Below are 27,956 nucleotides of genomic sequence, written 5' to 3'. Positions count from 1 at the left end.
CAAAATAGTTCAGGCACCAGGAAAGCTGCACGGGGATCTCAGCACAACTTCCAGCTGGGCATGAAATCCCACTGAAAACCAACTAAGCCATTTTTCTATTTGATCAGCGACAAGGGGCATTATATTTTGTTCCATTTCCAGAGACATTTGTCTTTAAAGAGAAACACAAAAATTAGTCAGCAAAGCCAAACTATCCTATCCAAGGCACATTCTTGCACTGCGTCCATCCCTGACTGCCTTCCATGGTTACCTTCAGCTGTAACTATTTCAGAGTCAGGTAATCTTTCCCCAAAATTTTCCAAAATAGCGTGTGTGGGGTTTCCACTGATATATTTAGCTGCTTCACTATATGTCTGGGATGAACACAGATAAATCTGTTCCCGGGCCTCAGCTTGCGTGAGAGCTGGAGCTTGTACCATTGCTGACCCCATCCCTCTCCTTGTTACCTGCTCTGCACGCAGAGCAAAATGAAGGCGTCGCAGGGGGAGCAGTTATTACCTGCCATGTCACTGGTGACCAGATCTAGTTTTTGTGGTGTTTCCTTCTCGTTATTATAGCTGATGGTAAATTCAGTTGACTGATGTCTGGTGAAGGGCTGCTTGATTTGTTTCCAACAACCTGTGATAAAGAAAAATAGAAGGCTTATCAGAAAGTTAAATGCTTATAATCAGAAGGCTTATCAGAAAGTTTAATTTTTGGTGTACTTATTGCTGTCAATATATTAAAGTGGTTAAAAAGCAAGAGTAAAATGGGCTATTTTTTTTTTTAAAGCCTCCTAAATTTGGAGGGTGAAAGGGAGAAAGTGAATCATCAGCTGGGATTTCCAAGTGAAAACAAAACTTTATAGAAAATTTTCTTGGCAAGAAGGGCTCAAACGCTATAGGTGCCTGCACTGATGCCTTCACAAAGTATATCACTAAAATACCGGCTTTAAATGAGTTATGTGTTTTGCCATTGCTTATGTGGCAAAAATAATGCTTACAATTTCTTTTTTTTTTTTTCAGTAGACCAGTATGGCTTCCATCTCCTTGATATCTGAGCACCTATCAATTAATTCGTTCTCACAGCATCCTCGTGAGACAGAAAAGAGAAAATCCACCGTGCCAGGCACTTGCCTGGAGCCTGCGACAGGAGGTCTGTGGAGAGGTAGGTTCGACTCCCAGCTTTTCAAGTCCCAAGCCTGATTCACAAGGGCTTAGGAGCCTGATTTATGAAGCACGCACGCTACAAATGAACTGACTGGATAAGAGGCTATCTCCAATTTCTTGGGATTTGTCCTCATTAGCAAGTGAGAAGGGATTATGATGTGACCTTGAAAAATCATATTAGCAAATATGATGTTAAGTACAAATTAATTTTCTAATGAGGGCGAGCTGCAGTGGGTAACAACGTTCCTTTCACTGACGTCAGCACCTGCTGAGGGATGAAATTTTGGAGCTGAGCTACTGCAAGGCACTTATCAAGAGGCGTGGATTGCTTAGTGCTTTCTTTTTTTATCGAAAGCTGAGATTCAGAAGGATATTCTTCTATAGAGATGGCGGGCCAGGAAAAACAGCTAAACCCCAACTTCCAAGCTGATGGGAGCTCTGGAAAGCATTACTGAGCAAGACAGACTGTCACTTCACCGGGGATTTACAGGCATCTCCTGGGGCAGAGTCCTCAAGCTGATCCCCTATTCAGATTTCACAGATGAAGTCCAATTCAGTATCGTTAGGCTTTATGAATACAGTCCCAACCAGGGAGGGCAGCGAGATGGAAATATTAAAGCCATAAAAAATTATTAGCCCTTGCTCTCTTGGAGAAAGGCAATCCCCTCTGCTGTGGGGGAAAAAAAAAAAAAAAAGAAAAGCAGCAATTTTCTGCAAAATAGGTATTTTGGAGGAGGGAAGGAAAGGGAGGGCACCTGGGAGCACTCTTACATGCTAATTTATGCGCTTTGTATAATAGATCTTTTGCTAATTGCCTTTCTGTCATAGAAACCAAATTATATTGTTTCTCAGGGCACTGTGCTAGGATGACACAAGTGGGACTATCATTTGCTGTTTCCCTTGTATGAAGTAGTGAATTTGAGTGAGGAAACATGGATGCTATTTTGTAAGTATTTCATGTTTATTTGCATAAACCCCTTGCCCTTGGCTCAATGGACAGGACAGGACAAAAAGTGCATCATTCTCCACTAACCTGATTTCTGAGCACTGGATAATCCGTAAGAAAGTCCTTTGGCTTCTCGCCTGCGAGGAGAGGAAAGTATTTATAAACATCTGGACTCACAGCATTTCAGCTTCATGCCTTAGCTCCAGCAGAGACAGCCTTTGTGTTTAGAGGCTGAGGACAGCACTTCACTTTGAGTTTCTGGAGGCCAGTGCTTACTAGAACATAAGGCATGCAGCCCAGGGTTTCATCATTTCATTGTTCCCCATCTACATGCAAGTTGTGAGTGCCGGTGTTCAAATTTCTGGTGTCTGGCACTCATCGATTTGATGTGTCCGTGTCCAGATGTGTCACTTCAGGTTATGTTTTGGGTCTGCTCTTCTGAATTCTTTGGCTAGTTTATAGATTTACTGGGAATCCAGGGCAAAGCTGGGTACCGCTAGTGATGAAGCAACATCACCAGCGCACTGCTTGTACTTCCAAATCCCCATCTGCTGACAGAAGCATTTCCCAGCTCTACATGCAAGTGCAGGTTCATATGGATGGAAATCTAGCAGGAACCACAGTTAGCAGTGCTTCTTCCAGTCCTCTCACCTGTGAAGTGGTTTAGTTTTAGCTGCTTACCAGTGTATGGCTGCAAGTCCTTACAGCTGGGCTCTGCTTTCAGCCTGCTAAGTTAAGTGCTCTGACTTAAGGGACTGGGAAGCAGAAACACAATAGGAGGGAAATAAAAGAAAAAGGTCCAGATAGATAGCTCAAATCTTCCTCCCTTCACTGAATTTTTAGTTGGCTTTGGTATGGAAACTATTCTGTCTTCGATTGTATTTGTGGGTATACGTAGGCTGAAGAGAACAGCTGGTTACATTGAGCTGTAAATTGGGGTGTGCAATTCTGACCTGCTTTACCTTTGTTTTTGTCTCACTGGAGGACACATACAATAAGAAACACAATTTACAGAGACACGACATGAGTTCAACTTAAGAGGAAGACTGCCGAACAGGATCAATTTCCAGCTCCCCGGTGAAGAGGCTCTGGAAAGAGAGCGCGTAGTCGGACCTGCCAGCTAGGTAGCCACAAATGCCTCTATGACAAAACCCGGTAGCTTACTTGCGTAGGGCTGCACAGATACAAATTCCAGAGAACAGGAACAGACACAGCACGATGAGGACGGGAACAATTATAGCTGTAAGCTTTAAGCCTGCATGAGAGGAAAAAAAAGGATAAAAGTTTACAAGGCAAATTACTCTGAAGATGCTAATTTTTACTACAGAGAATACAGCAAAAGGCAGATAATCTTGCAAGAACACTCCTTGCAAGAGAGCATGAAAACATAAAATTATAAAACTGCAAGACTGGTCCTCAGCCGTATGTGTACCTATGTGGAACAGTGTTGAGATGAGAGTTAAATATACTTTCTCAAGGCTAACACTTGGCTTAATATCTATATGCATCCTTACAAAGAGCAGTTCTTTCTTATTACATACTAGGTAACTTTTAAAAAGCCACTTATAACAACTGTATTTTCAGTTGTTTATAAAACTGCCAAATGAGGCTGCAATTTTACATGCCAAGTGTCTGGCTCATGCTGAACTGGTTGAAACATTTCAGTCAAAATAGTTCAAAGATTTCCAGGAGCGGAGCTAGGGAAAAACCTGTTTAGCCCCTGTTAAATTCTAACACAGCATGGTTTAGAGCAGGGATTTGAAAATTAGCAGTGCGGTGGCTCTTGTGTCAGGAGTGAGCCATTTGCTATTCCAACAGACACTTACCAGGCTGTGAGAATAAGGTAGTACACGTGTCCACAGGGTATTTACAATTTAGCAGATGAAACCTCAGTAGATTTAATTTTCAGTGAACATGGATACAATTTACCCATACCGCTGCACAGATGAACTGAGCTTGCTCTTGGCAAGTTTCAGAAGAGCTTTTTTTTCTTACAGTGATTGCTTCTTACAACCAGTTTTTTATGGAGACATTTCTACAACTATCAGCTAGCAAATGGGTAGCAGTGTTTGGTGTGGTGGGTCCGGTAATTCCTGCCCAGCTATGGGTCCACCAGACAGTCAATATAAGCAACAAATGTTGTTTGCTTGTTTTTTAAGATCTAAGAAATTAGCTCCACGATGTCAAAGAATGAAGATTGCATATTCAGGGAGAAATATGAGAATTAAGATTTTCTGAAACATAGGCATATATAAAAAAGTGTTTAATTACCCAACCATGCCCTACAGTATGTTGTTTTGAGCTGGGAACCTGCTCTGGGAGGAATCATGGTTGTGTAGAGAGAAAGTAAGATTTTTGTGAGACCACTGCCTGACATATTACAAAAATTATAAAATATAGTCTGTATAGTGAGTGAGTGCTCAGTATAGTCAGTATAGTCCCTTGAGCCACCTACCAAAGCCTGGCAAATAAACCAATATGACAGGGAAACCAAAACTTGATGTTTCACACATCAAGAAAAATTAAGGCTTTCAATCTCTTTCTGTGCCTTAAGACAAAAAGAACCTATGCTCCTCCCCCTTCTCTCTGTTGTTAACCTTTAATAAAGTCTGAAGGGAAAATAAAAGTTCTGGTTTGTGAGAAAGTTTAAAGTTCACTCAGGCTGGGCTGAAGATGTGATGCATGCTAGAGAAAATGCAGTGCTAGGTAGTGTTACCCAAGTTAGTTTCTTCTGATGGGATGGGCTCCGTAACAGTCCTGTCTTCTTTTCCAAGGGAGGTTTCAGTGCTCTGACTTGGTTTCTGCCACATTGAATGCGTAAATGAGCTATTAGCTGGAAAAGAGAAGGGGGCGTCAGCAGCACTGTGGTAGCACAGGGGGCTTTGGAGGCACCATGCCTGGGGAGCACTGTCTACCCCATACCTTGCATTACTCGACAACCCATCAGCTCGAGCTTCAATGCTATTCTTTGGTTCCAAGTTTGAGGGATAATTCGCACGTAACGGGCCACTATCGGAGGGATGAAGTTATTGCGTACTATGTCGCCAGAGTTGGAGTTGCCTTGGAATACCTGCAACAAAACACAAGCACGTTGTCTGCTCTGTTTTAAAAGTCTCTTTCTTCAAAATGCTCCTGACATCCAACTTCAAAGATTTTCATTATCCTAAAGCTAATATATTGATAATCTGGGATGCAGCCACAAGATTTTTGAAATTGAGAGTTCTGGAAAGAAATAATCTTTTTATTTCTGACAGATAATCACATTTTTCTGTTAGCTCAGAGAAGAAAGATTATCACTCAGTTCTATGTAATTTCTAGTTAATGTATACTGGTATAATACTATCATTTTTTATTTAGCACTGCAGCACCCTTACTTGGGCAACAGGGGATAAAAATGTAAAAAGAAAAAAATTGGAGTGAAATATTTATAGATATTTTAGTAAAATGGTTGGTTTTCTGTACCAAGCCTGAAGAGTGACTATGAACTAGGCGGTTGTGTCTCTTTTCCCTGTACTCATATAGTATTTCTCAGAATCGGCTCAGCCCATGTGCAGAACAGTAGTCCCTGCAAAATTACTTCTTGGAGATGATTCAGTATGATCTAGGAAAACTTAAAAGCTTGATGAGATAGGGAAGTGAGCTCAGCATATCTTAGATAAAATGCCAGGCCACATGGGGTTCTGATGGGACAGGTTTTGTCATGCACCATAGCTGAAAGTAAGATCATATATAATATGTTCGTAAGATTATTTGTATATAACAAGTCACAGTAGCAAACTGCAAACCTGCAGATTTTAAATAGCTAGCCTTCACAATTCAGCCACTGCTAGGTTGATTTGTTGCTTTTTGGGCCAACACCCCCTCAGTTTAACATTTGAAAAATATTAAAGCAGTTCACCTTATGCAGTGAAATTTCTTGCTAAGAAAACCAGAGCTAGTAGGAAATCTTTCCACAGCTCTACCAAGTTTTTGAAAACTGCTGTCAGGACTGAGGGCCAGGTAGGGCCTTCTCCTGAGGCAAGCTGAGCTCTCTCAGAAATGAGGAGTGAAGGTCTGACAGTGAACACTGCGGGGGCAGGGAGGGAGGCTTTGGGGATTTTTTTTTGTTTGTTTGAAAGGAAACATGAGGTTTTTAGGGGAAAATGTTATCAGACCAACCTGCGCAGCACATCCTTTGTCTGCAGGAACTAGTTGCATCGCTTTTATCTGTTCTTTGTTAAAGCCACTCAGAGTCTGTGAAAGCTGTTGTGTGGACAGGTACTTTGGTGTCAGAGCATTTATTTTACATTCAGTTACATCAGTTCCTAACAGACGTAGGCTGTGCCCACAGACTTGTGTCACAAGAGTCCCGCCAGTGAGAGGCAGGGAGCGGTGCAGTCCCTGTGACCCTAACACAGCCCGAGCAGAAGCTCGGTCCGCAGGCACAGCTCCACCAGCAGAACCATGCTTTTACCGAGTCGGTTGTTTTGCTTGGGGGCGTGTGGGTGGACCATCCCGGTGCATCTGAAGCTGAATCTCAGCTTTGCTGGTGCCGTACCGACCGACGCTTCTGCACCGGTACAGCATTCCTAGCACGGGCAAGCGCTGAGCTGACTTGCCCAAACAGCCTGTTGTGCAGCTGCAATTACACTGTGTTTTGTTTTAAAAGAAGGATACACATGTACACATGCCTCCCTGTGCGTGTCCCACAACTTCAGCAAGCCCTGGACAACTTCCTTGTTTCGACAAGCTCGCTATCTACTCCATGGCCGTAAATTACACTGGTGAAGACAACCCAAGTCTAGACAAGTCTGAAACTCCTAATCTTTCTTGACAAGGAAAGCCTGTCCTTCAATGTCAATGCGGCGTGCGCATTATTGCTCTGTGTTTTCCTACCCCTCCCACTTTCCCTTACCTTTTCTTCATTGCTCAGAATGCCTTTGTAAGTTCTCCATTTCGAGTTGTTATTTTTGTAGTTCATTGTAAATGTCTTTATGTAAAAGTTGAAATTCAGCATCGTGGATCCAGAACCAGTGGTCTTAATACCTTTTAACAAAATGCAAAACACGATTTTCATTTGGTAGGTGTCTATTTTAAAGGAACATTTTCAAATGCAAACACAGAAGCCAAAACAATTTGGAGAACTTTGCCTTCAACGTCTTTTATTTTTCCAAACTATGTTGGAATTGAGTTTAAAAGTTGGGTGAAGAATGGAAATCAATTTGAAATTGTCAATTTTTAACAGAGCCCGAATTAATGACTCCAAAAGCGGTAATTGCTTTTTGATATTATGGTCCATATCAGCATTCTTTACATCTTTAGCAACTGTAATTTACATTTTTACAACTAAACCAGGAGTTGGGAACAGGAATTTCTTTCAACTGGGCCATTATTTCAAAGGCTATGACTTTAATGTTTCTTACTGATTCCAGAATTGCATCATTGATAGATCCTAAGCAATCATTTATCATGCATCCAGACTCTACTGGTCCCTGTGCAAGTATTTTGTTCTGAGCTTAACAGCATATTTACAGATCAGGCATGCATGACAGCTGAGTTCAATCCTATATCCCTATAGGAAGACCAGCCTTGTAAATAGCCATGATTTTTTAAATAGGAAAATAATATTCCTCAATGCAGAACATTTCATTGCATTTAATGAAAGAAACATTACCTTAGTTCATTATTAGCTTTTCAGCTGCATTCAGTTTCTTCTCCAGCTGAACCCCCAGCTTCTAATAACCAGACAGTGACATACCTGTTATTCTCTTCTTCTCTCCCAGGTCTATCTCCAGCCATTCACGATTGCTGCTGTGGTTAGAGGCCCAAGCCAATCCTGGGACTTGAAGCCAAGCCTTGTCGGGAGACCACTGGAAGAGTTGCCCAAATTCGTTGGTCTCCTCCCAGTAGGAAGATGCAGTAACCTGACTCTTGGAGAGGAATCCCTCTTCCAGACTGAGAGATTTGTTGCAGCCTAGGAGTCCCCATACAGACAGACAGGAGTTATTTTGCATTTTCACAGCATATTTTTATATTAGGCTAGCAACATATGAAGACCACCCACAACAGCAAAGTCAGATGTTGCTTAATCTAGTGCTAGCCTGATGCTATCCATTAGCTGTGGTGTTTGCCAGTCAATTTGTAGTGGGTGATCCAGTACCAGGGTGCTGCAGTCCCTCTCCTTTACCAATTTAACTCCTACATACATGGCACCTTCTGACTACATCTGCTATTTTTGGCATCTTGGTTTTTAATCTCTGCAGTTTTGCCTCATTCCTGTGAAGACTTCTTATATTTTTAAAGTTTCCTTCTGAAACATAATATTTATGTTTCGAGATTGGCATTAACTAATTTTGCTGTCCAAAACATTTCTCAGATGAAGGCATTAAACCGAAAGGAACACTTTACTGTAAATATTTCATGATTCTCACCTGCAATTAGGGCTAGGAAAGTTACTCATTAGAGAAGCTCCTTGATACTGCTGCCAAGAGGTGATATCATGAAGATAATAGCTGCAGGTAAGTATTACAAACTCTACCAAAAAAAACCGCAAAATTTCTGCACATCAAGGTTCTTCAGAGAAAACGGGCCAGTGGAATAAGGTTTCAATGAAGTTAAAAATAATTCCCTGGCAGTTTCAAAGGCCTATACATGCTCTACGGTTCTCAGTGGAATAGTAAATGATTTTATCTCGGATGACTGAAATATAATCCAAATGAACAAGCGCGAACTTTTCCCCCCTCTTTGCTATGTTTTATGCAAATGAACAGCTTGACAGATTAAAGACGCTTTTGCATCTCGGAAAGTCATAAACAAAACCTCGTATCAGTGCAATGTAAATATATTTTCATTCCTCTCTGTTTTCATTCTCTTCTTTTATAATGGAGATGGAATTTATAAATGTCTGAAGAAAAACTGCTTTCATTTTCTGCTGCCTAAAGTACATAAAGATGGGATTATCTGATCGCCATTTTTCATATGCTGGCAGCAGAAATGTAATGGCAGAATACTATTTCTGTTTCTCATCTATGTGCGTATGACCTATTCCTATTCTGTGGGTTTTTTCCAGCTCACTTCACATCCCTTCAATTTTTTTATTCAACTTGCCAATTTTAAAAAATCGTTGTCCTCAAATATCCTTCCTAGACACAGCCTGACATTCTCCTCACTACTTTTCAAAACTTTTACAGAAAATACTTAAATAAAAAGGTAAAATTTGAATAGCTAAAAATAAAGCCATTAGTCTTACCATTTGAAGTAAATATAAACCGCTTATCTGACAGCGAACCACTGTAAGAAAAGAAAAAGGTAATTCAGCCTTTCAGGAGGTGGTGACGGGAATGCCAAGGTACAGTTTCAGAATCCCTGTTTATCTAGCAAAATATCTCTGGCCAGATGATAGCCACTGTCTTTGCTGGCTGGTCACCGACCCCAGTGAGAGCACTCTTGGGCATTGCCCACCGTGACTGAATTCAGATCAATTTTTTGGAGCGTTCTTTATGCTTTAAAGCGACTCCCTGTCCCATCAGCCTGTTACTCTTTCTGCCCGCTTCTGCTTTTCTCCTCTGCACAGGCCCTGTACCGCTGCGGGAGAACTTTCCCCTTCTGCTCCTCAGACCAGCAACATGAGGGATTCAAAGGAGCCAGAAACGGGAAAGCTGACGTGGCCTGGGGCTGCCAGCGGTGTGCTGCTCCGGCACCCGGCCCGGGTCTCTCCTCACCTACAGCAGCTTAAATTACAGCAACTGCACTGAAATCAGTGCCTTTCTACTAGTCTGAGGCCACATCTAGTTTGAAGACAATCCAGCCTTAAGCACCGTGAGAAAGTTATGCTTGACGGTGACTAAACCATGTCAGCTCTGACCGTTCCTCCTTGGGCTATAGGTGTATTGCAGCCAGACGGGATGAAAACTACCCCTTGTTTTAATCTGGGTGGGAACCGGTTCTGTTATAACCATGACCAACAGCTCCCATCGGGAATGGTTCTTTTTGCTCCATTAACAGTACCGCATGTACGGCTCCCCTTTTCTTCCTCCTTCTGGCATGGACTGCTTTGCTTCAGGAGAAAAAGCCATTTTTTGAGCCAACCCACACAACCCTGCACAATGCAGGATGAGATAAGATCACCACTGTAAGGGAAAGCTGTGCTTTGCTTGGCCTCCCATGGAGCCCCTTCCCAATTTCCAACAAGATGCCCCTGAGGTTTTTTTTTTCCCAAAAGTGATGACTGTGACTGGGTGCCTAATAAAAATAAAAGCCTGGGTTTTAACGTGAAATTAGTTTGGATTTCTTGAAAAATCTGACGTCTCTCCAATGAGCTGCACGCATCACTTGGCCCTTTTGAAAAGCCTTGGCCAGCGTGACTGAGCAGTAAAACAACTTCTGCGCTTAAGCATTGAGACAGCTCCCTTTCAGGCTGCCCTTTGTTGTTGGCCAGGAAAATTTCCCCTGAGGTAGCGTCTGTGGGCTAACAGCGGTGCGCACGGCTACATGTTTTGAGAGCACTGCAAACGGGGAATAGGAAAGTGGTCCCACGTCAAGGTCAATAAAAACACTGCCTCTTTGTGTCACTGAGGGAAAACTAATGACTACAGGCAAACGAAGCCCTTCAGAGATGACGGAGACCACTGGGAGGGAGCTGATTTATTTGGGCATGTAGGCGGTAGAGTAGCTAGAAGGAGAAACTCAAGCCCTCCCTCCCACATCTTCCCCCCCCCAGGCAATCCTCAGGGGCGATCAGATGTGCTCTGCTCGCTTCAAACCAGTTTGACGTTACAGCCAAAACAATTTTTGCTTTCTTAGCTAATGCAAAGTGATCCATTTCAAGAGAAAAGAAGAAAATAAACACCTATGGTGATCAGTAAAACCTACCCAAACCAGAAATCACAGCACTCCTCGAATACTTATTTATGAGATAAAGCTTTATAATAAAAAAGTCGCCCAGATCCCTTTCAAATAGAGGGCTGCAATTTTAGTAGAGAAAGGGAGGAGGTTAGCATTTCTGAGGTCTATAAAGCTATGAAATCAAGCTGAAATATTTCTGCTATAATTCTGCAAGTCACTGAAGAGGACAAACTAATTCGGTAAGTGGTAATTCATCAGTTTCCTAATGTGACAGGTGACATTTGTCACACAAATTTCACTTTGTCCTTTAAGGGATGGTATCGCCCCGTGCTTCTCATTTTCCTGACAACCTTCAGGATCCTGCCTCGCCAGCAGTACTGGTGGCAGGACTACGTGGGAGACCTGTGCTGGTAACTCTGCAAAAAAAGGGTGCTGCTTCCCATGATTCTATAATAAATTTCTGTTAGCATCATGTACTTTTTTGGTTTTTTACTTCCCCGCCCCCCGCCCCGGAGTCGGTCTTAAACAATCTTTTTATAAGCAGTGCAGGTTAACCCCGAATCTCATCTTTCACAATTCACGAGCATGCGGTCTCCTGCGTTTTCAAAGATAAATGATTTCACATGCCTGGATGTACAGTCACAGGCCAGCTCACATGACAAAGTTAAACTCCCATAATCATGTACTGGCGTATGAGGACTGCCCAATAAATCCGGCCACTTGATCTTCATTCTAGCATTTGCAGGTATAATACAGCAGGTCTGCGTGTGTATCATGAGAACCGAAAACCTCACAGATGCCAGAGCTTAACAAGGGCACTGAAAAATGGAGTCAGGGAGGCCAAGGTCAGCTCTTGAGGGCTGGTGAGCGAGCGAGCCGTAACTCCGCCGTCACATTACAACGCAGATATTTAACAGCTCGATGCACTCTGGCAGCAACTTTTGATGAGGTTAATTTCAGCTCAAGTCACCAAATAATTTAAATCTTTAATACTGAAATCCACTATAAATAAGATTTTAAAAACTTGAGTGAGCTTTTATTTAAGAGCGTCTAAAAGCACTGCTGTCCAAGCACCATCTTTTTCTTGCCGGCACTGTCTGCTCTGCAGGAATTTCTTGCGGCCTGTAGGTATCCCAAGAACAGGGAAGCCATGCAGCTTCGGAAATACATCTTACAAAAGCCTTTTTAAAGCATGAAATGCATTGGTTCATTTTCTTAGTAAATAGGCCCACTGTTTCTGGGAACACTTTTTCATGTTTTGAAATAAAAGGACTTCCCTGCATCCCCCAGTTTCCCTCTCCTGGGATAATGGGCTCACACCAGCAGTTCATCTGCTCCTGGGATTGTCCCAGCTGCCAGGAGCAGCCGAAGCATCCCGGGAAGTGCTGTGCTCACACTCCCATTTATCTCAAAATCCATGCCATCTAGTTTGCCGGCGTCCGACCCTGTATGAGCCTGTTTGCCTATGGCTCCCTGTAGAATCTGTAGAAAACAACAGTTGTCTCCTCGGGTAATTCATTTGCTTTGAGATGTGCATCATGCTCGAGGAGTGCCCCTGTCTGCTCCAGTATGCAGGAGAGCTAAGGGGGGGTGCGCTCCTCCTTAGGGTGCTCTCTCAGGGGCCTCACGTTAAAAGGGGTAAATCCCAGCCCTGGAGGCTGGCTCCAGCCTGGAAGCCCACGTTTCAGCTCTTGTGCAAGTAAATGGGAGCTTTCCCACTTGTGATAGAGAGAAGTTTGCATCTCTGTGAGTACTTCTACTACTCATGTGAAATGCATAGGATATTTTGTGAATAGCAACATTAAAAGGATGCTTGGCAGTTAAGGTGATGGGTTAATTGTGGAAACAGTGTTTTCCCCCAGCACGTGTACATTTGTTGTCTTACACGCTTCATTCATTGCCCACTAGCTCTTGTACTGTGAAAAAAGTACAAAAGGGAATCCCAGCTGCCTTTCATTACAACATTTTATGCACTGCTGTCGGAGTTACTCCTGGGATTCTCAAGGATCACAAACATATGAATGTATGTAAATGGTTCTGTAACATCTTTAGATAAGGCACAAAATATTTAATTTAGGGTTTCACTAAGCTGGCATGTGTGATGGAAAGAATTTGTATTATTTGTTTTATGGAGGGGCTTGGTGCCTGAGCTGAGTTCTCCATCCTGCTTTCCTGCTTTGCTTGAGACAAGTTTATGTTAATTTTCTTTGGAAATTAACTTCCAGGATAAATAGAAAATATTTAGGCTTTACAGGTCTTTGGCTAGTGGTCTACAAGCTACCCAGCTTTGTATACTCCAGTGCCATCGTATATAAAGAATTTTAATCCGTGCTGAAGTTTAAGCACAGCAGCAGAACAAATGAATGCTTTTTTTTTTTTTTTTCATGAATGAAACCATGATTGCAAAATTGTCAGGAGAGTGTGGAGAAATCATAGGGAAAACAGGAAAAAAGCATAAAAAAGACATATTCCCTTAGCTCTTGTAGACTATGGGACTGAGATTTCCCTTCCAACAACAAAAAAAAGCTTCATGTAAAATCGAGATAGCGTCTGAAAATTCAAAAATACAAACCAATAGTAATGACAGAGGCAGTTGCTGGAAGGGCTTACTGTGCTGGATAGAGATTAGAGGATTTATTTCTACTTCAACAACAGTACAATTAAAAGTCAGAAGATAAGTGGTAAATATAACACCCTTGCTATAAATATTCTAGAAGAGAAAAAATCTGAACATGTCAAAAGCACAATGTTTAAGAAGTTGTTCATTAAATCCCCTATGGCTCAACGGCACTTTTTATTTATTCATTCTTCCTAGCTTTTTTTAAACTTTAACATGAATTTAGCATGATTTATTAGCACATCGATTAAAGGTGTTTGTTGCAGAACATCGTACTTTCATGTATCTGCTAACAAAGCAATTTGCAAATATGTTTTGGAAGGAATAGAAGAAAGGAAAAAAAAAGAAAATACCACCCTACATGGTATAGAGCCACTGAAAACTTGGAGCATTTTCCTATGTCCAATGCTAACACCATTTTAATAAAGTCATCAAAACAAATCCCAGGCCCCCTTTTCCCCCACAGCTAACATCTTTTCCTCCCCAAGAGAGCGTCCCCCACCTGCTTCAGCTGATCTGGGCAGTGCATTGTGCCCCAGGGGCTGCTCCCGGCCCCGGCCCCGCCAACGGTACTCACTCGTGCGAGGGGATGCCATTGGCGACGACGCCTTCGTAGCGACTGATGCCCTTCTGCTGGGTGACGCTGATCTGACCGCCCAGCTCGTCCGCGATAACGCCTGCATGTATCGCCGACTTGCACAGCAGCGAGGTCTGAAAGGCAGAACCCATCAGAAGCCAAAGCTCAGAGGATCAATCTGACAAACTGTTAATGCTTTCACTTCCAAGCCAGTAGCATACAAGTGTTACAGCTCATAAAATCCTGCAAAGGCTTAAGGGGAATAAGAGGCAGGGAGGGTGGGGAGAAAGAAAACAGTAATCTTTGAAAAAAATACATCTGTTTCCAAACGTTAGCTTTTTTTTTTTTCCCCTGAATGAAAAAGCCAATAATCCGCTTCTGAGAAGGTGCTGTAAGATTTTAACCTAATAAGTGTTGTGGCACTCCTTGACAAAACAAAGTCAAAGGCAAGGTGAAGAGAAAATGATAATTACTTGATGGACTTGCCTGAAGGCCGACCTATCTATTACTGCACCTGGGGATTGGAGTCATGGTATACATTAGGAAATTTGGCTACGTGTTGACTAGCTGCTGCTGGGTTTTAAGTATAGCCCGTTTGCCAGTATCTCAGGTGGGATAACACAGAAAAATACAGGCAGGACAACTTGCGTGCCAGCTAGGTGGCAATAACATACCACTGGGCTAGGACAGAGCAGAGAAGGGCTAGCAGAAAGGTGCAAAGGAGGCACTGCCAAAACATTCCCAGGGGCTGCTGGCAGAGATCGGTCTCATTCACACAGGCTCAGCTTGGGCTAGCTACTCGACAAGCTGGGGTGCCGGGCTGTCCCCTCCAGGGAGGGCTGGGGAGGGACACAAAGGCAGCAGGGCTCCAGGGGAGCCCCGCAAGTTCTTCCCACCAGAAAAGCTGAATCCCCCTTAACGACGGAGGGAAAATTTCTTTCCAAAATTCCTCAGTGCAGATAAGATCTACATTCAGTCATGCCATTTGCTGCTTTTCTTGCCTAGTCACCTGAACGAAGGGCAGGAATAACTCCAGCTAATGAGAATGTAACGTGGCATTTCTTTGTTTCTTCAGCCCTGCCACTTTCCAGGCTGGAGCAGCATGCTGCTCGAATAACTGGATGAACAGGTTAAACGTGAACACTGACTTTTTGGAAACTCAGCAACTGTTACATTTGTGATAGGGTGGGATTTTACTTCAGTGATATGATTAAACTTACTCCACCGTGAGAGACGTAAAGATTTCACAGGCACGACGGGAGGGGAGTCCAAGGTGAGGGGCACAGAGAGGGCAGAGCACTGTGTGATATGAACTGTGGATAAATGCAACCACTCGGGCAACTTCTTCGCTTTAAAGAACAAGCAGTTAAAACAACCCAAGAGGTTGGTAGTTATCAGTGGGATATGATTAAGCAGTATATAATATTTATTTCATATCAGAGCAGATTGCTGGGATGCTGCAGGCATAATCTTAAAGAAAATCTGCGTTTTACTGAAATGTATTTTTTCTCCTACAAGAGATAAATTTAGAAAAGAAACATACATGGACTCCAAACAAGTAAAAGCTGAAGTCGTAGGAATATTTAGTACATGGATGAGCACTGCCTCAAAAGGGACAAACCCTGTGCAGGGTTTTTCCAGAAAGTCAGAAACCACAAGTCAGTAGGTGTATTTGAGAATCAGTGGACTTTGTTCTCACACAATTGATTGGTTTGTTTGAAAAGTGTCTCCATGTGCTTATATACTGATAACATACTCATATACTGATAATAAAAGGTATAGATATAACACAGCTGGGAAGAATTACTGAGAAAAGTCAAGCAACAAAAGCTGAAACCAAGTTGTGCTATGCTTCTTTCTTCTGTCTTTACAAATGTCCCCCCATTGTCCTGTGTACTTACATCTCTGTATCCTTCTCCGACGTTCCCAGAAATGTCACCTGCTATGTCTCTGCAGCCAGCAGGACAATATCTGCTGTAGTGAGAGAAGAGAGGCTTGTTTAAAATATGAACTGTAGTGACAATACGCAGAAACAAACTCGTACAAAAGAAATGTTCTCAAACTGATAAATACTTTAGCAGCAAGTTCTGGCTGATGGTCTGTTAGTGAGTCTAGGAGGTAAATAAATGGGCCCTTCAGTTCACGAGTGGACTGCACACAGCAGCACACAAAGAACCACAAAAGCAGTTTTGCAAGGGCATCTCTGTCTAATTCTCTTGTTCTAAAAATGCCACCACACAAGTTTTCAGCACAGCCCAGATAAGAAGCCTACATGCACATGCAGACAGCAGCCAGAAGAGCACAATTTATTACCATTTCAAATCCTATCACAAGGTTCAAGGAACCAAGAAATTATACCTTGTCCTCAGATAATCTTGTATCAGCTAGGGCATGATCTGCTTTCAGGAGCAGCACTGGAATTTGAGGCTCCTTTGAATTTCAAAGTGGAAACTCTTTTTGCAAATACCGTGTACATGTATTCCCAAATGAGACTTGCTCTGCAACTCTATTCCCTCATTTTTCTGGGCCGCAAGACTTCCATTCTGCACTACTGCTTCTCACAACCGGGCCTTGGACTAGTACAGCATCGGAGCTCAAAAAAAAGTCACTTCTCCAGAAAAAACAGGACTGTATCTGCCTTATATGACATTCTCTAACAATCGGACCAGATGACAGCTACGGCAAAGCAAGCCACAGCACAGAGAGCTGCAAACCCTCTTTACCTGTATTCAGCCTTTGTGTAGTGGTTCGCTCGTTCCAAACATGTTATTAGATCTGTGAAAAGTTTACAAATGTCATGAAAAGTTTGCAAATGTCAAACCTCTTTGCAGGGTGTGGAAATACAGACAAATATTTGGCTATGCATGAAATTACATTTAAAAATTTCTCTGTATAATACTTAAACAATTCTATTAGAAAGCAACAGCTATGGTTTTCCATCATACTTTTCATCTCCCTCTTCTCTTACATTTTATGCCTTCAACAAAGTTGCACAGACCCCCAGAACATTAAATGTAGGATTCAAACCTTAATCTCTCCTATTACTTCATCCTATCACTGTGTGGTAGATGCTGAAGCCAAGGATACAGCGGAGCTTCAAAGAGAAGATACTAATTTTCTCTTTGACTGGGCCTGTATTGCAAATTGCCTAGGTAGGATTTCAGCAGCTATTATATCTGGTTAATGTTACAGTGCTTCTTGCACACATGCTATTAAAAATATCATGGTTCATGCTGATCCTGAAATATTCAGGACCAAACATTTGGGCTAAAGTCTATGTGTGTAGAGAAGATAATGAAAAGGGGGAGGTGGAGGGGCTATGCTACTAATCCTTTAGAAAAAGTGTTTTGGGGTTTCACTTTACCTGGATGATCACTGCTGGCATAGGACAACAGAAACCCTCGTCCTGACACGTGGGATCCACTCTCAAAGCGAATAGTCGCTTCATTGCTATCCAGAATGATTTCTTGAGGGACAGGCATCACGTTACCACAGTATGGCCCTACACACAGAACAAAGAAGATTTCAAAAGTTTAGATGACATAGTTAGACTGGAATATTCCCATGATTAGCAAAGTTTCATAACACGCTCATTCTCCTTCAGTACCAATCCAAATGTTGACAAAAGGGTTTTGGCTTCAGTCCTTTATGGGTATGAGCTCCAAAGTTACCCTGACAAGGAGTGGCCAGGATCCAATTGTCTCTCCATGGTAGCAATTCCAGCATCCACGTCTCTCATCACACAAGCCCCAAGAGAATGATTAATGCCCTTCAGCCTTTGAAGTACAGCATGCTTACAACCAGCAGTAACTCATTAGAGAAAAGAACAGAACATTCAAAGGCAATCCGAGGCATCTACCCAGGGTCCCCTAGATAAACTCTCCAGACACGTACAGCTCATGCTGCTGTCGCACAGCAGCCATTCAGGAAAGATTAAGATCACAAATACGGTACCTGGCTTTCAAGGACCCGTGTGCCACAAGCCAAATTGTACTACAAGGCAGTACCACTTTACTCAGAAAATCTCTTAATTTATTTTCCTTTTAAAAATATCATCAGACCGTTGAAGTACAAAGTTCAAGTCTCTAGAGTTTTAAACAAAAATGAGAGGGAGAGACAGAGGAAGATGAAGGGAGTGGGACAGGAAGACAAGAGCCTTGTGCTCACATTGAATTAGATAAGGGGTTTATAGCTACCAACTGCAATATCTTGGAACAGTCTTTGGGACACTCCTTTCTTGTGACAGCAGGCGTGCCCGGGACTCTTAATCATTACATTTGCATCTTCAGAAGTCAGTTCCCAAGGGGAGCTTTCTTTTGAGATTGCCTCCGTCTTTGCTCTTGCCTTCTGTCACCACACCTGGGTGCAAACACTTGTCCCTGGCTGCCCTCAGACACAGATGATACAGAAAATCCGAAGCAGTTTGGGTACACTTTTTTGAATTGATAAGGATGCTTACAATATAAACTGCTAAGAAGAGGTTTTTGTAAAATGGCAAACGGGTTTTTTTTCCTCAAGAGAAAAAACAAACAAGAGCCTTTACAAGCCCTCAGCCCATCTGTTCTGGTGAATGACAGCTTTTGGATCCTAAAGCAAGTCCTCGGGATGAAAAAGGATCACTTTTATTTTTTCCAGACAACTTCATTCTATTGGCGGTGGCTACCTTAGAGTAACTTGGACCTGACTTCTGAGATACAAGAAATTACAATCATAGCACAGATCTGATGAGTGGTACCCTTCCTAATGGGCTGCTAAGAGCCTTTTCATTTTGCTTAATGCTCTTGGGGGGGGGTGTCATTCCCAAACACTTCACTGGCCTTATAACAATTATAAGATCAGCCTATAGAGTAGCCCAACTGGAGCCAATGACAGCCAGCTGTCAGCAGAATGGGACAAACGAAAGGAGGAACTCTGTCTTTTGGCTTATAAAAATCATACGGCGAAGCAAGGCAGGCAGAGAAAAAAGCGACGAGTGTGACATTTCCCTGGAGTACTCCTGTTGAAAATGACTCACGACTTAGTCAGAGAAAACAACGTCTATAAAAAGGGTTAAACAAATTGCTTAGGAAATGAACTTATCAAAAAGACAGCATCTGACACTGTGTCATACCAGACAACTGCACGAGTGATTTATTTGAGAAGGTCTTTTGTGTCAGATTGCAGTGGGAGAAGTAAAGTGCTAACTTAGATTTTTTTTTTTTCTCAGAGAGAGAAAGGGGAAGAAGACAGGGAGGCATTGCGTTTCTTCAAAATAAAACACCTGAGAAAGCTTTAGTCCTTTTCTTCTCTCAAAGACTGTCTCTACATATCTTTCTCACAAGTGCTCTTTGGCTTTCTACATCACAGCGACTGGCAGTGACCTATCTACTCTGTAAGTATGATTTAGATGGCTGATTCACTCAACCACACACCGACCGGATCAGGGCTATGTTCTCCTCCAGTAGCAAGTCTACATACGTTCCAGGTAATTACACAAACAAATCACATATGTCATAAGCAAAAACAAGAGAGAGGAGAGGAGAGGAGAGGAGAGGAGAGGAGAGGAGAGGAGAGGAGAGGAGAGGAGAGGAGAGGAGAGGAGAGGAGAGGAGAGGAGAGGAGAGGAGAGGAGAGGAGAGGAGAGGAGAGGAGAGGAGAGGAGAGGAGAGGAGAGGAGAGGAGAGGAGAGGAAGAAAAAAGGCAAAAAAAGGAAGAAAAAAGGGGAAAAAGAGACAAAAGAGAAAAAAGAGGAAAAAAAAGGGAAAAAAGTCTAGAAGCATAGAGTTGTATAATCTAAACAAAAGCCAAAAATTCAGAAACAATCAGCTTAAGAAATCAGCATGCAATGCCTAAAGACAAGTTTCGACTGTTAATTTATAAATCCAAGAAAGGTTACAAAGCTATGGTTATCTTCTGCCAAGAGCAGTTCTGGTGTACTGAAACACTCCCATAGGTAGCTCAAAACTAAGGGGCTTAGTACTAATTCTTTAAAGCATGTAGAAGTAAGAAACAGTATCCACTGAAGGAAGGAGTATTTTCCAAAAGTTTATCAATTTTCTGCATAGATTTGGGAAAAGAAACAAACAAAACAAAACAGAACAAAACAAACACCCAGGCATTTATTAATACTACTAAACAGTCACTTTTGTTGCAAAGTGAGGAAGCCTTGCAAAATATTTCAACACACTTCTCAATAATTCAGGTAATACCACATCAGCACTACACTGCCAGGTCTTCAGACTTGCCTGAGATCTATCAGTTTTTTCCCCATGCTATCAAACACAGAAATGAGCACTGAGAGGTAGGGTTTAGAAAAAAGTATAGCATTATCTCACCCCTCTATTGCTGTTCCTAGAAAAAACAATCAGATACCAGTTTGGCTTAGAGGTTCTTTTCTACCTGAAAGAACTAGAGACATGTGCAGTCTGTTTGTAGAAAAAGGTGTTATTGCACTCTTCTCAGTGCTTATCGTGTTTAAAATGACCACTGTAAGCACCTTTCTGATTTGATTTACCCAATAACATTGTCTTAGGTTTAGCAGCCCCTCTTTCCATTTTGCCAAGTTTTTAAGCTCGAATTCTCATTTTCCCCCTCACCAATTTATTTTACATTGACGGTCTTCCAAGAAATTTCCCAGGGAGACAACTAGTAATGCTTAGAAAAGAAAACTGATTCCAGGGTCAAGACAATTCTTTGGGTTCAGTTCTGACTGATGAGAGTATTCTATGCTTTCATCTGTTTTCTACTTTTCTTAAGAAAAATGTCTTTGGTTTTAACCACATGTACTCTTTCCGATGCACTTCCGTACTGCAGTCCTCCATTTGCTTTAATGTTGTAAAGCCAGAAGCGAAAGGAGTCTCCCAGACTCCCTGCATTTCAGCTTGTGCTATGCCTGAATTAAGTGCACTTTTTATATACACAGTAACACCCAGCAGATTTGGTCTCCATTGACTTACCCATTACCTTGAATACATATATTTTGAGATTTTATAGACATTAGATTAAAATCAATCAGCATCTGTAGACATTAGACTTCATCTGAAAACTACATTTACTAGTCAGTATTTTCCACCTGCAATTGAGGCGATAAAAATACTACTTTATCGTCTACTTTCAAAACTCATACGTGCTCCCTGTCTTCTCTGTCCATTCCACCTAGGATTTATTGATTTTCCCCGGCTGCCTATATGAGTACTGTGCAACCATAATGGAGAGGAGGGATGATGGAGAAAACCTTAGTTGGTGTCTGGTATGAAAATGAGAAACTTGTTTATAGGGCCCTGTTAACTTTTACTGCAGCATTTGGACTTCACTCTGGATAAATATTTAATTCCTAAACTTGGGACTAATCCAAAAGTTTTTTAAGATCCCTTTTGAGAACTGCCAGATTACGTTATCAGGTTTTCATCTTCTACTGTTAGTTGTGAGGTGGGTTGTTTTACATATTTGGCTTGAAAAACGAGTCATAAATGTTGATCTCTCTCCCTGTTTCCTGTTAAAGTGACTCGGCGGGAGCTCTGCTGGGGTAAGTAGGCAGGGTTATTTGGTTTGTTTACTAAGAACAAAGAAAAGAGTTTGATTTAATAAAGAGTTGTGTTACATGTCATGAAATTGAGTAGGTGTTCTCCATATTTCAGTATTACTACATCTAGAGGTCAGAGCCTTTTCTTCTTTCCATGTTTCATTAACAAACTGACCCAACTGTGGTTTCGTCTGTTCGCTCCAGATTCTTTTATATATATATTTTTATATATATATTTTTTTTTTTTTAATTCTGCAGGAGAGCTGTTATGGGCCTAGGGATTTTGAATGCACCTGATTTAATATTCTCTATAACTAAACTCACATTTAATGCCTTTCGTCCAGAACTCCTGATCTGTTGGTATGGTTTAGGTGGCTTAAATGAAATACTTCTATTTTGGAATCACTGTCTCCAAGCAGTATTAACATCCTGCACGATACATGGCAAATTGTCTCATGGATATCCTTTGGCTGGCTCATCTGGAGACTGAAGAGATTATTTTATGTGTTGTTTATTTTTTAAATGTTAGCAATAGTCTAGTGCTTTTGTCTTTTTCATAATAGTGTTGTTTTGCGAATCTCATGATCTTTACAGCATTGTCTGGTTTTATGATGTCTAGTTTACTTCTACCGTCAACTAGGCTCTGGCATATTTCCTGAAATTGCTTTGTTGAATTATGTTCCTTCATTTTTTTTCTACTTCCCTTAAGAAGCGCTGTGCCTAGAGGACACTTCTTTCACACCAGCTGGCAATGCCTCATGCCATTTGTTTCTGTAGTTCTTAATACCTTCTGCCTCTTCTGTAAGGCTTTTGCTTCCTTTTAAAAGCAATTCTTTCCCTCTTTAGCTATTGCATGTCCGGTTCATTCTGCTCATTCTGCTTTCAAATTACTGAACTTCATTTGAAATCTGGAGTTTGACATTTGCAGAGGTCTTTAAGAAACTCAGTTTAGATATCAACTCGTAACATCCCCTCTTCAATGGGGAATCTTCTCCCTTTTTTCCATCTTCACTTGCAGAGCAAGGCACAGCTGGTGAACAAAGTGTAGCCATGATCCCATGGATCTGCCTCTCCAGAATTATAATTTCCTAAAGAGTTTGTTTGCGAAAAGAATGTTTTAAACTGTGATCCTTATATTTAGTAGCCTTTTCTCAAAAAAAGCCATTTGGAAGTACCTCAGTAGCTGGGGAAGGACTGGGGATGTGATGAACATGGATTGTGCTTGCTTCACTTTAGAGCTAAAAACTCAGCCAGAGTCCAAGTCTTTCACAAGCAGCTCACAAAACCAGCAAGGATCTGTTGTATGAAAACATCTGCATTCTTGAAATTCATCTCCATCCCACGTTCACACAAATGCTTCACTTTCATAAGCAGTAACTCTTCCTCTCCCCCTACAAAGGAGGAGAGGGGAGAGGAGAGAGGAGAGAGGAGAGAGGAGAGAGGAGAGAGGAGAGAGGAGAGAGGAGAGAGGAGAGAGGAGAGAGGAGAGAGGAGAGAGGAGAGAGGAGGCCTCCTCTTTGCTCCAACGCCACCATGCACACGTGCAGGGATAACCAGCATCACCCCGCAAGGACATGCCAGGAGGTGAAAAGTGGTGGTCTATGCCCTTCTTTGCAGGACGTGGGGAAGGTGGTGGTTAATACTCAGCAGATACGAGTTGACAGAGTAGTCACATTTGTTAGTCAGGAGGAGACAGCCAGGTTATTCAACATCTAACTCTGTGCAACACAGTCTGACCTCAGACTGAGTGGTAAGCATTTCTCATTTTAGGAAAAACAAATATAACTTTCAGTTAGTGCTTCCAAAAGGTTGCCAAAGACTGTGATAAAGGAAAGAAAAAGGCTTCCAAGTAGAGTCAGGCTGGAGAAGTAATTACAATTTAAAAAGGGAGAGTCTGGGCCACCTGCACCAGCTGTAGGTCTGCCTGCTTAACTCAGGTGAGATTCCTCCACTTCTAACATGTCTGTGGTTTTAGCCAAACCCAAGGACAGAAGCACAGCAACAGTTAGGAACTGTTAGTAAAGAGCTGTAGCTGTTTAACAAAAACCACAGAAAAATACACCATACACTTTATGCAGCTAACAAAAAAGAGTTCATTTGATAAAACAAAAGCAGACATTCCTTGTTGCATAAATCTTTCCAGAGCTTAAACCTCAGGATACTGCAACCACTCGGGCGAAACCCAGCTGTTAGAAGAGTTCTGACTGCTAAGAAACTGCCCGACTTGATCTTCAGAGAGAACTTGTCTGGGCATTTCACTGGATTTCCTGAAATACCAGAAACAATACTGTAATAACAAGTTTCCTTTGAGGGGCGAAAAAGAAACCTGGACACACCCTTTATTCAAGCAAGATATTTATTATGATACACAATAAGGAAAGACTGGTTTGATGAATCCCTTCAAGTCGTAATGACAGGTGGGAGGCATCCAAAGGCGCTCGGTTCTCCTGCACACCCGCACACATACACGTGCACACGCAGAGGCACACGCACGCTCTCTCTGCAGCCATCGGACACATCAATAAATGCTCAATTTGTCTAACAACCCTTAGCGACTGGCTGCAGGAAGGAGAAAGCATTTTCAGTAATTCCTCTATCTATCTATTTCATGCTAGTTACTGTCTGTAAATTATGCGAGAATGAGTTAACTGCACTAACTCTCCAAATTATTACTAGTCACTCAGCAGATCTGACATCCACCCCAGAGGAACACATCAACCTCCTACTGACTGCAAGTGAATGGAGAAGTAAGTAGGCACTTATCTCTTCTTCAATCTATCTCTCCAGTCAAGACTGATGATCATCTTACAAAATTAAAAGAAAAAATACTAAGCCATTACTTGGGGAAAGGGGGAGCGGAGGGGAGAAACCAAGAAAAAAGGGTCAAAAGAGGTGCAGAAATCTGATAAAGACATGAAGAGAAGCTGACTAAAAACAGTTGCTGTTGAACTTTTAAAACCGTTATGTTACATCTTCATAAGCAGTGCAAGTTGTGTTCTGGAGAACTACAGGGACCACACCGTTAATCTTGTTTTCACACATCCCTTTAACTAATTAAAAAATCAGAAGCTCTTATTCAGAGCTCGGTATTTTTAATATGCTCAGATAACGCCATTAACTCGAGAAGAAAAGCATTTTAGTAAAGGTTGCACCTTGTCTACACTGTGAGATCGTGCTTCATATTAATGTTTATCCTAGATTCCTTTTGTGGGACAAACCCCCCTCCCCCCCCCCATTTTCATCCAGAGCAAAGCTATGCCTTTGAAACAGAGCATGATCTTCTATTTATTTCTCCTAGAGACAATACGTGCAAAGCTGTGCTAATATTTAAAGGTTTGTCAGACAAAGGTGACTCAGTTTCACCAAAACTGGTGTTAGACTACCTTTGCTGACTGACGATTAATATTTTCACATCTAAGTCTGGATACAAAGCTAACAGTTTGAAAGAAAACTCTTGCTACAGGTTCTTTCCTCCAGTGAACACAGAAGAAAACAGTGTGCAGAATAACATCACAGACATAGTGTTCAGCCACTTCATGTCTCCAGTTTTAGAGCTTCATTAAGAATACTTAATTACCATCTTTTGATGGCAATATTGGAGAAATCTAAACGCAATGGCTGCCTTCACGGGTCCATCAAAGCTGAGAAGTGTCACAGGTGAGAAGAACTGTAGTGTCACACTTGTGTCCCAGTTGAGCAGGGAGGCTTCAGTGGATGGGAGCAAGCAATGCTATGTGCTTTTCTAGGAAGGAATTAGATTCATAGTACTCTTCTATCTGTATACAAAATTTGAGGAATGCCCTGAACTTAAATTAAACTTGCATGTAAGTGATCTGATCTGTAGTCACAGAGAAGAAATCAATGTTACAGCTAACAAAAAACAATTAATCCATTGATTTGGATATAAGAGCTTCCCCTTACTGTGTGGAACATAAATACCACAAATTGAGTTACTCCTTGCTGTTACGCGTGAATCCCATCAGAAGGTTATAATGATGAATGAATCACAGTTAAATGTAAAGACAACATGTGGGAGAAATCTGAAAGGAAAACAATACTTTGTCATCTGAAGACTTGTTTACACTAATTTTATATTTACGCACATAATCTAGTGTTTTGCCTCTGACCAATTTCTAAGCTTCAGATACACTCCTCAAGAGACATTCATATGCATGTTGACGTTACTCTGTTGTTTTCTGTAGAGTTGAAGAGATAGATCAGCATGGTATTTAAAACATGTTTCCCTTTGGACCTTGTTGTCTTATAATTGTAAACCTCCTAAATAAAGAGCAATGGCTGCTTGGCTAATTTGAAACATGAGTAATATTCACACTGCCAGCTTTCATGCTTCGCTTTTTAGATTTTCCTTTTTAAACCCAGGTCAAATACAGAAAACATGCAAAGATTAGTTCTTAATTGCTCCGATGTTTTCAATGCCTGCAAAATCTTTTCAAGTCTCTATCATGCTAGGAAAGAATTTTGATGGCAAAGGTCAGCACCTTCTTGGCCAAAGGGAAGATGTTGACCTGCCTGTAGATATCCATGAAGATGGGAGGGGAAGGTTGTGAAGAGGAGATCTGGGCTCAGAAACAGCTACCTGAAAGAATGCTTAACAGACTGAATGGGCATAGCAGTGCCCACTCATAGACCTTCTTCTGCTTACAGAAACTCATATTAAAACCCAGAGCTCTAGCAAAACTATTGAAACAACTGACTTAGAGAAGCTCTAATCTCATCTATGAATTCCTGTGTCTTTTAAAACACAGGTGATATCATGAATTTATGCATATAACAGTATTTCCACACTGTTGTTCTGCACAGATTTACCTAAACGTAGAGCAGAGACTCTGTAGGTATGCTGGTGGGAAAGTCTACAGTGAGCTGCAGACCACAAAAAACATTACAGATGGTATGTATGCCTAAGCTATAAAACTTGTTTAATCAGATATGAGCAAAATCTGCTAATTGTGCAGTTCGTTACTGAGAATGCAAATTATAGTCCACATGCACCAGACATTACCAATCAGGTCTGAAAATGGGTGTGGGAATACTTTAAAGAAATTCATTATATGGATTTGATTGCATAACACACAGGTATCCTGTGTTTACAGGCTGAGTAAGTGCAGGACTGAACCGTGTGAAGACATCTTCAGGCTGATGTGTAAGGAGCCATAATTTCAATCAGCATCCAAGCTTCATTTTTCACTTCAGAAAACAATATATTGATTTATCCTTGTTTCTTAGAAAAGCCTTTGATCAGAAATGTCAAGATGGCATCAATAAAAATTATTCAAAGATATGATAATGCAATACTAAACACTTATCTCTTACTGCCAAGTACAGACAGACTGTTTCAGGTGAAGACAACTCATAACTTAGTTCTGAAATGAGGTAAACAACATAAAAAAATCCCAGCACACACAAACAGAAACGTTCCTTATGCCTCAAATCAAGCTCTACGCAAGGCTTAGATATCAACATTTCACTGCCCACTCTTGGTGAAGGCAGTTTCAAAATGTAATACCTCCCCCATGAGAACAATAATTACCTTTACCTTCATTTGTGAGCAAGGCTTTAATACCTCACTTGATCTTATCTTACCAGATGAGCGATAGGCCTATCATGCTCATGAATGAAAGACAATCATCCCTCCTTACTACTACGGTATCTTATGCGTCCTCAGCTTAGGAGAACCACGCACTTCACTGAGCCAAGCAATGAGCTGGGTGACCTGGAAAACCGGCACGGGCTCGGTGTGGGTCATCTCTTCATCGCCTTTTCCCATTGAATCCATTCTTCTTGCTAAGTCCAGTACAGCACACTCAGCCTCAGCTGCCTGAAGGGCTACAGCCCACTCCCAGCAGGCAAAATTGTATGAACTGTCGATTCATGAGTTTATTTCTGCATTGTAGAACTCCTTGCAGCCCTGAGTTTAAATCGGACTTCTGAAAAAGGGTGCACTAAGTTGAAAATCAGTTTTATAGAAAGAGTAGATCAAAAGTTTCAGCAACTTTGGGAACACTTTGGGAACACTTGGGAAAAGTGATTTGAGGAAGGCCTCTGGGGAGGATCCTGTTGTTGTTATGATTGTTTTAAGTGCACAGCTATAGCATATTATTCACTTATCTTTCTGTGCAAATCTCTTACAGCAGTGCAGACTGACTGCTCACATTTAATATCTGCAAGTATTAAAGCCTGTACATTAGCAAAGGTTATCAATGACTAATAGCTAGCAATAATAAAGGTTATCTCCTCTCTGGGCCCTGAACTGCCTAGGAAATAGAGACATGCAGGATCGTTTACTCCAATTTCTCATCTCGTCTCTGTCTAGTTCATGAGCTAGC

The 27,956-nt window shown here is 41.7% G+C and overlaps 1 protein-coding gene across 1 annotated transcript in view; it reads right to left on the bottom strand.

Moving 5' to 3' along the window:
- DCBLD1 (discoidin, CUB and LCCL domain containing 1) overlaps nucleotides 1-27,956 on the bottom strand; it is a 52,662-nt gene that overhangs the window by 4,389 nt on the left and 20,317 nt on the right. Inside the window, exons 3-14 of the mRNA XM_075747976.1 lie at nucleotides 17,476-17,613; nucleotides 16,835-16,886; nucleotides 16,013-16,085; nucleotides 14,112-14,245; nucleotides 9,323-9,363; nucleotides 7,832-8,047; nucleotides 6,989-7,119; nucleotides 5,017-5,164; nucleotides 4,811-4,927; nucleotides 3,259-3,349; nucleotides 2,182-2,231; nucleotides 499-618 (exon numbers count right to left, since the gene is read on the bottom strand). Of these exons, the coding sequence (XP_075604091.1) occupies nucleotides 499-618; nucleotides 2,182-2,231; nucleotides 3,259-3,349; nucleotides 4,811-4,927; nucleotides 5,017-5,164; nucleotides 6,989-7,119; nucleotides 7,832-8,047; nucleotides 9,323-9,363; nucleotides 14,112-14,245; nucleotides 16,013-16,085; nucleotides 16,835-16,886; nucleotides 17,476-17,613 (1,311 nt within the window). The remainder of the gene's footprint in view (nucleotides 1-498; nucleotides 619-2,181; nucleotides 2,232-3,258; nucleotides 3,350-4,810; nucleotides 4,928-5,016; nucleotides 5,165-6,988; nucleotides 7,120-7,831; nucleotides 8,048-9,322; nucleotides 9,364-14,111; nucleotides 14,246-16,012; nucleotides 16,086-16,834; nucleotides 16,887-17,475; nucleotides 17,614-27,956) is intronic.

This window comes from Balearica regulorum, chromosome 3 (assembly GCF_011004875.1).
Source record: "Balearica regulorum gibbericeps isolate bBalReg1 chromosome 3, bBalReg1.pri, whole genome shotgun sequence".
Lineage (NCBI taxonomy): Eukaryota > Metazoa > Chordata > Aves > Gruiformes > Gruidae > Balearica > Balearica regulorum.
The sequence above is the reverse complement of the archived record's forward strand: the minus strand, read 5'-3'. Positions and strand labels throughout refer to the sequence as shown.